An 11,824-nucleotide genomic window follows, 5' to 3' on the forward strand; every position below is an offset into this window, starting at 1 on the left:
CTTCATAGGACCCACATATTAGCATGTGACAGAGCTGATATTCAAACCTAGATCTATGGCGAGCTCTGGTGGCCTAGTGGCAAGAAGCTGCACTGTAATCCCAGAGGTGTGTGGTTTGAATCTGCCAGATGCTCTGCTGGAGAAGGAGGGACAATCTCCTCCTGTACTACTAAGATCTGTTTTGTCTGTACATGCACAAAAAATAATTAAAAAAAAACCCACAAAACACGCTAGATCTATGGCTCCAAAGCACCCCTTCCCCCTGGAAAACCCTCAGTATGCTTGTATTGCTCTATCTTGAAATATAGACCACACACCTTTCTGTACTTTTAGGATGATAGAAAATCGACAATTTCCTCATGGTGTAGTGCAGTGAAGGAGGCAGATAGCCAAGCCTTGTTTGCTTTGCTTGGTTGCCCCAGTCACTGTGAGAACTCAGCGAGTGAGACATTTAAGAGAACAGAGAGCTATGGCTGAGGATGGGTGGAAAGGCCTCTTAAACGGAAAGACTGAGCCTGTAGATTGTACTGCATCAAAGAGAAGAAGGACCTCAATGCCACGTGGCTTCAGCCCCTACTGATGGAGAAGCTCGGGTGGAGTTTAGATCTAAGAGGAGGTGGGAAGTGAGGTTTCTGGGCACTTAAATGTCAGAAACTCTGCTTTGAACTTGACATGTGTTATCTCATTGAATTTTTATAATAACCTATGTAGAGTACACTATTATTTACTCCTGTTTTACAGGTAAAGAAATTGTTCAGTTTATTCAAGGCAGTAGTTTCAAGTATTCCTTATGTATATCAGAAGTCATTTGGACAGCCAGAAACCGTGCTGTTTTTGCTATTTTACCCTGTGAGAAATGCTAGGAATAGCTGCTGGTAGAAGTGGCAAGATAATTGGCCAGAAAGGCATAGAAAAGACCCTTGCTTAAATGAGGCAGCAGGAGTTTGAAGTAGGTTTCTTTGAAATTTTTTTTTTTTAAATCAGTTCTACTATGTAGAGTGGAAATGAGAAAAAAAGAAAAAGGCTCGTGGTGATCTGGGCTTGGAGTTTGGCATATTGATGAAAACGGACACCTGATGAAAATATGCAGGAGCCAGGTTATCCAGAGGACTCTTGATAATTCTCAACAGGAAGAGAGAATAAGAAAAGAAAGAAAAGAGAATCCCACCCTTAAAAAAGAGAATGATGGTTAAGTGAGAATGGGGAGATGCTTTGTTTTTGTTTAATATGGTCATCATGGCCTGCTATAAATATGCTTGTTTGCTGTCTGTCTTCCTTGTTGGCATACAGGAACAAAGACTTTGCCAGTGTTGATACTAACTTTATCCCCACTGCCTAGAATCGTGACTTACACATGGTAGGGAGAGAATACATTTTTTTTTAAAAAAAAAGAATGAATGGACAAATGAAAGTGAGGATACTTGGAAAAGATGTAGACCAGAATTTGTATTTTCATTACTTTATGGCTAACAATTCAGTGCTTTATGATAACGTAGAGGACCCAGTGCTGGGCTGGAGCCTGCTAGCTGCTAGACATTTTAGCTCTGTGGATTTGGATGTGAGTATGAAGCTGAAGAAGGATGTGGCATCAGGAATGAAGACAGACTTATCAGCAACTTGTGTTATGCATATGATACAACCTAACTTGCAGAATGTAAAGAAAATGGAAAGCACTTACTGAAGAAGATCTAAGATCTTTAATAAAGATTACACCTCAACATAAGAAAACAGAAATCTTCACTATTGGACCAGTAGGCAGCGAAAAGATTGAAGTTGTCAAAGATTTCCCTGATGTTGCTCGACAATCAACATTTGTGGTAGCAGCAGTCAAGATGTGTTGCATTGGGCAAATCTGCTGTCAAGGATGCTTTAAAGTGCCAAACAGCAAGGATGTCAGTTTAAAGATTAAACTGCGCTTGCCCTTAGCCGGAGTTGCTTCATATGAATATGCAAGTGGACAGTGATTAAGGATGACAGAAGAATCTATGCCTTTGAGCTGTGATGTTGGAAGATCACTGAATTACCCCATGGACTGCCAAAAGAACAAACAAGCCTGTGTTGGAGGAAGTGCAAGCAGGGTGCTCCTTGAAGGCAAGGATCATGAAACTTCATCTCACATGTCTTGAATATGGCAGAAGGGTCCAGTCCTTGGAAAAACACTTTGTGCTGGAAATAGAATGTGGTATCAGGATTGGAGGAAGACTCATTGACACCCTGCACTATAAAGATGATAACAACCTTGCTTGTTGAAAATAAAGAGCAGCCAAAGTACCTATTGAAGAGCAAACACTGCACAGCCTTGAGTAGGGATTGAAACTCAAACTCATTGCTCTTGAGTCTAAACTGCCTCATAGCTGACTCGCCAGTGGGTTTCAATGGGAAGAGATTGTCCGTCTTTTCCCCCAGAGCCGCTGGATTTGAACTATCAGAGAAGCGTGGCCTGGGAATAGTGACACACTTTGGTCACAGGGATTACATCTAATGAATAAGAAAACAAAAGTTCTCACAACTGAGCCAATGCTAATTTGCCAACCATTGGCTGAATCAAAGATACCAGGTTGTGACATGCAAGGTGTTTTTGAGAACTATGATTGGTATGGTTGACCATTTGCAGGATATTTGGGAAGTTAGGGTGGAAAGAAAATTAGGATTAGATAGTAAAAAGTCTTGATTGACTAGTAAAGAGTTTGTGGCCAGCAAACGAGGAGCCATCAGAAATTTGATGAATGAAGTAATGTTGTAATCAGTCTTGCTGTGGACAGGTGACTTAGCTTCGTTAGGAAGGTGGTTTGATAGAGTGCCTGGGATTACCAGTACATGCTGAGAAGTTACCAGTATTCTCTGGAATGGTAGTGAGGGGCTAGTAGATGTAACTCATTTAACAAGCAACTCTTTGTGCCCCACCTGTTAAAGCTGTAGTTGTCACCCCATTTTACAGATGAAAAATCTGAGACCTAGAAATAGCAGAGCAGAATTTGATCCAAGTGCTATTTGGTTCCACATTTTGCTTCCATTTTGTCCATTTTCTCCCCAGTGAAGACAGATTAAGAGTCAGAGTGCAAGAAGGTAGAGTTGAAGAAGACACGTTTTACATTTGTGTGCAACATGGTGATGATTTAAATAAGGAACTTTTTTAGTAGTTGGAAAACAAGTCATTGAATCATTGGAACATAATAGGCATTGGCTGGTTTAAGGCACAGAGATGAAAAAGCCATCCCTGCTTAACAGGGGGTGTGCAGTGAGGTGGGAATACAGGCAAATAACAGATCCACATGAGATGAGAAAACTGCTGTAGCGCAGGGAACTTCTGTGGTGGGGAAGCTGCCCTCTTCTGGGTGGTAAAAGTTGGTTATTGGTACAGTGTTTTCTTGTGTCACAGAAGTGGATTTTGTGACTATTAAGGATGTGAGAATGTTCTATTTGTCATTTCATGCTTAAGTGGATCAGTGTTCTTATTTTAAAGGTTTGACATTTAGCAGTTACAAGCGTTGAAAATGTCTTTTCTAAAAGTGGTTGAATTGAAATGATTACACAAATTTTACTGTATTTTTTATTTATTATGGTCAGTATGTTCTAACAACTTGTTGAGTGGAAAGCACAGATAGCTTTAAGGACTTTATAGTAAAACAAGTATATGTGCTTCTGACCCCTCAAGAGTTCCCAGTCATTGAGAGAGATGGCAGGCTGTAATTTTACCACAAAACCAAATATCCCACCTACCTTGGAAATACCTACATGTGTCTCAGCAGCAGCCTGACAGCTGTGGAGAGTTTCGAGCCCAGCCTTATTAGTCCGATTTGAGGAGGAGGTTGTGCTTAGAAACATGGAAGAGGTAGCTCATCCTGTCTCAAAATGGAAAGAAGCAATGATTGGAGCAGAGCAAGGAGATGGTTTGTTTAAGAAAGGTGTGTGTCAAAATGATATGCTTTCATTATATCTGTTTATTCCATATGCTGAGCAATTATTTGAGAAGCTGGTCTATATGAAGAAAAATGTGGCATCAGGATTAAGAAAGGCTCCTGAACAAGTTTCAGTATTCAGATAACACATCTCTTTTGCTTGCTGAAGGTGAAGAGATTTGAACCATTTACAGTTTAATCAGTTACTGAAGGTGGTAAAAAACCTACAGTTTTCAGTACAGATTGATTACACTTGGACATCAAGAAAACAGAATTCCTCGCCACTGGACCAATAAACAAGATCATGATAAATAAAGAAAATATTTAATTTGTCAAGAATTTTCTTTTTATTGGATTCACAATCAACACACATGGTAGCAGTAGTCAAGAAATCTAACATCTTATGGTATTAAGTCTGCTGACACCTGGACCTCTTTAAAGTGTTGAAGAGCATGGATGTCACTCTCAAGACCAAGATATACCCCACCTGCCATAGTACTTTAATTTGCTTCATATACATGTGAAAATTGGACGATTCATTGAATAGAAGACAAAATGAATGCCTTTTTATTGTGTTGGAGAAGAGTATTGAATATATCATAGACTGCCAAAAGAACAAACAGATCTATATTGGAAGAAGTGAAGCCAGACATTGTCTCATGTACTTGACTCATGTTATCAAGAGGTTCCATGCTTGGGAAAGTAGGTCAGTGAAGGAGAGGAGGGTCCTCAATGAAATAGATTGACACTGACTATCACAGTGGGCTGAAGCATCAGAGAGGTTGTCTGGATAATTCTGTTGTATACTGGGGTTGCTGTGAGTTGGGACAGGAGACTCTGGTGGCATAGTCTGTAGGGAACTGCACTGCTAATCCAAAGGCAGTGCCTCTCTGGTGGTTCAAATCCAGCTGTGATACCAGGGGAGAAAGATGCATAATCTCCTCCTGTTTGATTTACAGCTTATGGAGACCCACGGGAGGGTCAACTCTGAGTTAGAGCTGACTTGATGTTACCTCACAATCACCTTTCTGACTTCACGGGGAAGGGATTTGATGCTCCAGGATGTCACACCAGTTTCTTTACCCAGCCAAAGACTGTAACCCATGTCATTTCTGAGACTGCCCCTTTCCCTCCCAGTGGCATGGAGAAAGGAATGCCTGTAGAAAAGAGGGTGAGGAGGGGCAGGTGGGGTGAGAAGTAGCCTGGGCTGTGCCTGGGACTATAGGTAGGGTGAGGGGAGGGATATGAGAAGGGCAGACTGGCAAAAAGGAACAAGCAAAGGAATATTCATAGCATCTCTGGAAGCGAGTGGTGCCTGGCCAGCCTGGAGATCTGCATGCTTGAGTGTATTCTTGGCATTTCTTCAGGCTCATTGCCTCCATTAATTCATCTTTCATGCTATCTTGTTATTCGGTTGGTTTGAACCATTTGCTAGAATTTGTACGTACGTGTTTCCTTTGCTCATTCTGCCCACAACTGTCAGCAGTCTTTTTTCCTTTTCTTTTTGCTCTCTCCCTCCTCTGCATACTAGGATTCTAGCCTCTAGCATTGCCTACTCCTTTAGGGTGTGCTTTAGATGCCAGTTTATTTTCTGAGTTCCCGGTGAGCGTGGTGTACAAAGAAGCCTTCTTGCAAGCTTTGCATTCACATCTTGCATCCAGTGAGCCACACACATTTTAGCCACACACATTTGAAGAAAGAACCTAAGAGTTGTTTGAATCTGGCCGATTAAGGAATTCAAGGCTTTATAATTGTGTCAAGCTGGGTCTTGTCAGACTGCATTGACTTGAGTAATGCTCCCTGTCATGACCTACAGCTTTATGACACTGAATTGCCTTCATTTCACTGTCAGTCATGCTAACCACATTTCATTTCCCAATAGAGAAACTTTAGCTATGACTGAACCTCTGGCACCCGAATCCTTAGGATACTTAGGCAGCGCTCTGAGTGTTACCTGGCTCTAACAGTGTCGAGAACAAAGGAGTCTTATGTGTGTCCCTTTACAATGCCTTCTAAGGCTTAATCATTAAAACTGGATGGCTAGAATAAGATCCTTTCCCCATTTCTACACGAATGATACTTAAGACAGAAATGGCATGCAACTATGCAGATGTTTACTTCAGCCCCAAGCAAGCGTGTCTGCGATCTTCACTATGAGAATCTTAATCTCCCGGGCATTCTTTGTAGTTGGAAACAGCTTTTAGGCTTTCTATATTTAGAAAAGAGAGAGCAGAACTATTTGAGTTCATACGTAAGTCACTATAGAATGAAAATTTTAACATTTATTTAGAAGATTTAACATTTATTTAGAAGATTAATGAGTGTAGCCACCAGTATGATTTTGGGGCACCCGGGAGCCACCTCTCCTGAGTGTGTGACCTGCTTTCGCTAGAACAGAGTTCAGCTAGAGGTTCCCATGCTTGCTCAGCCTGTGGAGAAAGAGGCCAAGAAGTGTGTGTCCTGTGGGTTGAACGAGCCTGGGTCTGTTGCCTGTGATTCTTTGCCTGGCTGCTGCCAGGCAGTGCCAGTTTCCATGTGAGATGTGTTACTTAGCCACTCAGATACTCTGTACTTTCATAGTGAGGGCACTCTGATGTCCGCAGGGCCCCACTAGCTCTCTTTTGTATTGGATATTGTCTGTGCACTGCTTGATTTCTCTTACTCTTCAGTGGGCGCCCATCACAGGGAAGCCAACACCAGGCTCTGAATTGGGAGTTTGGGGAGGGAAAGCCAGGCCATGACTCAGCATTGCTGGAGGGTGGACTAAGACTGGGAAGATGGGCATTGGGCTCAGAGCTTTGAGTCTGAGTTCTGCTTCCAGTCTGACCTTGAAGATATACTTAAATCTCTGTAAGCCTGGTTGCTTTGTAAAATATGGAGGAACACTAATACTTTGCAGGATTGCTATAGGAATCAAATGACAGGTAGATGTAACTAAAACACCATTTGCCATCCAGTTGATTAGACTCCTGGTGACCCCATGTGTTTCAAAGTAGAATTCTATTTCACTGGATTTTTTAATGACTGACTTTTGGGAAATGAATCTCCGAGGGCTTTGTTCCCAGGCACTTCTGGATGGATTAGATCTTTCTCTTAGTAGCCAAGTGTTTGTCTTTTGCCACCTGGGGACTCCTGATGTAGCTCTTGGGTGTAGTAACAGGTGAAACAAATGAAGGACTGAGTGTAGATTTCAGCTGTGCTGGCCCTGTGTGCGTTCTTAGAGCACCACGACTCTGTTAGGTCTTCAGCAGTTGCAGCTTTGAAAGATCACCGGACTGTTTGAGTTAAATTTAACTGGCCCACCATGATAGAGCAGAAAGATGTTAATCCTGGCTCTCTTCATTAATCTGCTTCAAAAGCCTTCATTTATTTGCTAAATAGTTCTTAGATAAAAGAATTATTAGTTATATTTGGAGAGTACTTTTAGGTTTCAGATATACTTAAAGGCATGATCTCCTGTGAGATAGAGGCTATTATTATCCTCATTTACAGATAAGAAAACTGAGTCAAAGAGACTAAGTTCTCTTCCCCAAGTGATTTCAAAAGAAGTGAGGGAGGGTGACTTTATGACTCTGATGCTGGTTATTGTGCCCTTTAGAGTTGGATCCGACCCAGAGCTGACCCTCCAGCGAGTTTTCAGAGGCAATTAATTGCATGGAAGGAGATTGCTCATCCTTCTCCACAGAGCAACTGATGGCCTCGAACCTCATGCCTTTGGGATTGCAGCAAAATTTCTTGCCACTAGGCCACCAGAGCTCCCTCATATTCAATTATTATTTTCAGTTACTTCATCAGTGAAATGGGAAGATGAAGCCACAAATGAAATAAGTGTAAAAAGTCCTGCATGTGGATACATAGATGCAAATGAGTGGTCTTTTACCTCTGAGTTGTGTTTACCTTAGAATCTGAGTGGTTGCTGATTGTAGCCTTAGTAGTAGGAGCTTGCTTGGTAGAAGAGTGATTGGAGGACGTCTTGCCAGGCTTGGCAGCCCTGAAGTGCCCATCCCATGCTGTGCCATGCTGTCTCAATCTGACATGTTTTCCTCTGCCTTTTGCTTTAAGCAGCAGACTTGCTTGGACTGTAAGAAAAATTTCTGCATGACCTGTTCCAGCCAAGTGGGGAATGGGCCCCGCCTCTGCCTTCTCTGCCAGCGGTTCCGAGCCACTGCCTTTCAGAGGGAAGAGCTCATGAAGATGAAGGTGAAGGACCTAAGGGACTATCTCAGCCTTCATGACATCTCTACTGAAATGTGCCGGGAGAAGGAGGAGCTGGTGTTCTTGGTGCTTGGCCAGCAACCTGTAATCTCCCAGGAGGGCAGGACTCGTGCCTCCACCTTGTCTCCGGACTTCCCCGAGCAGCAGGCCTTCCTGTCCCAGCCTCACACCAGCACAGCACCTCCTACCTCACCCAACCTCCCTTCTCCACCTGCACAAGCCACCTCTGCTCCCCCAGACCCGGCTCAGGAGAGCCAGCAGGTATGGGCCATTCGTAAGTCTCTGCCAACCTATGTCAGTTAGAGGGCTCCTTTTCCTCCGCTGCCTGCATTGTGGGGTCAGGTGGGAGGTTATAAGTGTCTCTTTACAGGAAACCTTTCCATCTTCTGATGTGAGAGGTGATGTTTCCTGGACATCACATTCATGTTTAGAATCTCTTTGGCGGTAGTATGCACAGTACTGAGTTTTTGGGGTTTTTTTTGGTCTGTTTTTTCTGATACTACATATCTCAGACATTTTTAAATAATAGTTTTAGATATATTTTGTAAAATCTCACCTTTAGCTCTGTAAATTTAGTTCTCATATTTGCCTTTCTGTTTACTTACTTACTGGGATCCTTCTTTAGATGGCTAGGGAACTCAGTTCCTTAGTAACCATCAGAAAGTACATGAGGGGGACAAGATTGTGTGGAGGGGGCGGAGGAGTGGAGAAACACTGATCAAGAATGGGGAGCTGTTTTTCTTCTTGTGCACCACTTGGAAGGGAGATTGGTTGACCTACTATTCTTTTGTAAGCTGCTTTAGCCTTATCCCAGTGGGGCCTGGTGAGGTAAGAGCCCATTGATTAGATGAACAGCCAGGCCTGGGGAATACAGAGCTGAGTAGACACTGCCCCTGCCCTCAAAAGCCCACCTCTGAGAGGGAGGATGGATGCAGAAGTAACTATGAGGCTGGTGAGCATACCCACTCTGTAGGGGGTAAGGGGTTGTATAGTTGCACATCAGTGCCTGACAGATGGCCCTGTTATTTATATAGTTTGGGCAGTAGTGAGGGGATTAGGAGCAAGAAGATCTCGTTTCCTCATCCAGTTTTATCACCGACTCCTTGTTCCTGGACATACTTGGAACATCACCAGTGAGGTGGAGTTAGTAGCTGCAGCCACTTTTTCTTGTTAGGATAATTACAAGGCAGAGTAGCATGATATCACTTGTAATAAAACCTGAGAAAGCTGGGATCTGTGTAAGGTGGAAACCTTTCAGAGACAGGAAATGCAAATACTGTCCACTAGCGCTCCAATCCCAAAGGCATTCTATTTAAATCCACCAGCTGCCTCCACCAGAGAAGGAGGCAAACTCCCTCTGAAAACTCATTAGAGGATCAGATTTGGGTTGATTCTGACTCGATGGCACACCACAGGCAGAGGTAGGAAAGTGGTGAGACTGTACTCTGTCAAAGGTGGACAGCTTGTGAGACCTGGAAATAGAAGGTGGTGCTGTAGAGTTCCTGCTGGAGCCCCTTGGAGCTCATCTATAGCTAGTGTTACCTGCTCTCACACATCGTGGATGGCTGCTGCATCTTGTTTGTGATCACCTCCTTTGCAGGACGGTGCTCTCCTGATTCAGCTCTTGACAGGCACTGAGGCATAAAAGCCAGTGCAATAGCATAATTTAACTGCAGTCAAATCATTTAACTCTTTTGTTGGCTTGGGCAGGTTTACACCTCTGCTGAAGTTAGCCCTTTCCTAGCTCTAGCTATCTGATGCCACAGAGCTTTCCATTCCCTGTGGCTTTCTCCCTTTCCTGCCTTCTTTGGAGCTCTCAGTTTAGAGGGAGCCATGAGAGGATCTTGAGGAGGCAGTTTTTCCTTGAGGAACCATCAGGTGGGATTTTGAATGAAAGAAGATCATTATCCAGAAATTTCCAGATTATACCTATATAGGTCATGCTACTAGATCCTAGATATCTCTGAGCACTTTCTCTCTGAGGTTTTCAGAGGGCCTTAGTGTTAGCTCACATGTGCTCTTCTGATGAGAGCTGCATTTTGCAAGCAGAAAAAACAGGAATGGCTAAGTTCCCTGACGAGTCCACATGTGCACTGAACCTGGAATGCAAATTTCCTTGGGTTTCTTACTCTGCCATAGCTTTCTCCCTTACCTTGTATGCCATGTGGAATAACCAGTATCATGGACTAGATATGGATATTGATTTAGCCAGCAGACAGACTAGAAAGACCAGGCATGCTTTGCAGCAGGAAATCTAGTTTGTGTTTCTATTTTTTTTTTTTTTTTAGTATAAGAACTTTTTATTTGACATGTACAAGATTTTGATATCTTGCAGCTTTTGACCAGGTTTATTATACAATCTCAGTTTTAATAGTGCAACTTGTGCAAGCAAAAAAAATAATAAAAAGATAAAGGAAACGAAAAGACCAACTGTCCCCTCAACTTGTTTATAAACATCTATTATAGGCGAAACAAAACTTACCCATATTATAGATAAGTGTCTATTCACATTTGTACATTACCATTTTTAACAATTTGAGATAAACTCTACAATGTCTTACAACACAATAAACAAACTTCAAGTTACTGAGTAACGACGATAACAACGAAAAGAAAACATACAGCAGGAGTCGCACGCGGCTTCCTCGGTGTGGACTTTTTAACTCAAGTAAGGCTTCCTCTCAGGAGGGACAGAGCAGACAGAGTGAAGTCAGAAAGATTGCTTTTGCAAGATGGAAGCCAATTTGTACTTCTGTCTAAAAACTAGCTTTTTTCAAGTTACGCAGAATGAATTTTAAGAAACAGGCTTGTAGCCATTTCTGCAGCACACATTAGGAATCCTATCATTATACATTAAAAGAACTTTTCCATTTTATCATACACACATACACAAAGAAAAAGGATGTACTCACAACCTAGGGTGCTGGGCTGGGCTGGGGCTCGCAGGACAGAAGCGAAGACCCAGGTAGAAACACTATAAAAATGCAATAACCAATGCTGTACATCTACAAATCTGCTTCTCTCCATGAACGTGACCTCTGGTTAACTGTGTATACGCATGCTTTCAAGACATGCAGTGTCAGGAAGAAATGAGAGGAAAAAACCCGAACGCACGGTCTGCACCCTTCGTCTCATGCTCTAAGAAACCTACTGCCTAAGAAGTTGGGCAAAGAAACCAATATATATTCTCTATATTTATAGACTGAAAATGCATGCACCCGGGGAGAAGCCCCAGCAACGGCGTGGACGTACTGCATTAACCCTGAGAACTGAAGAACGTAAAAGTAAAGCCAGTTTGGGAAGTTCCAAGCATCTTAAACCCACTGTGGTTTGTTGCCTTTGACAAACCCACAAACGGACAGACAGACAGACAGAACAGACACGCGCACACACATGCCCCTCTGCTCATCCACAGTCAAAGCCGTCGGGAAGTACCGAGGGGAAAGCAAAAGGAGAGCCAGTGGCCCACTACGGCACAGCCCACAGCGGCACGTCAGGCCCACTGCGGCATGGCTGACCTCCATCCTGCTCTCTTTTCCAGCTTTGGCCTTATTCCCCTCCAAATTAACCAGAGAGAGAGCACAACTGGAAAAAAAAATTTCTTTGGAAACTGTCCCTGATTTTTATGCAAATGATATGCTTCAACAGCACTGGAGACACCCCGTGGAAAGCTGTCTGCTCTCTAAGCGTTGCTCAGGTTGGTGAAGCTC

General features: G+C 43.0%; 1 protein-coding gene across 1 annotated transcript in view; it reads left to right on the top strand.

Moving 5' to 3' along the window:
* The window catches only part of RFFL (ring finger and FYVE-like domain containing E3 ubiquitin protein ligase), a 109,047-nt gene that overhangs the window by 86,031 nt on the left and 11,192 nt on the right, over positions 1-11,824 (top strand). The window contains exon 3 of the mRNA XM_006890909.1: positions 7,965-8,375. Coding sequence (XP_006890971.1) covers positions 7,965-8,375 — 411 coding nt within the window. The remainder of the gene's footprint in view (positions 1-7,964; positions 8,376-11,824) is intronic.

The sequence above is a fragment of the Elephantulus edwardii genome, unplaced genomic scaffold (genome assembly GCF_000299155.1).
Source record: "Elephantulus edwardii isolate Elephantulus edwardi_28Jun2011 unplaced genomic scaffold, EleEdw1.0 scaffold00094, whole genome shotgun sequence".
NCBI lineage: Eukaryota > Metazoa > Chordata > Mammalia > Macroscelidea > Macroscelididae > Elephantulus > Elephantulus edwardii.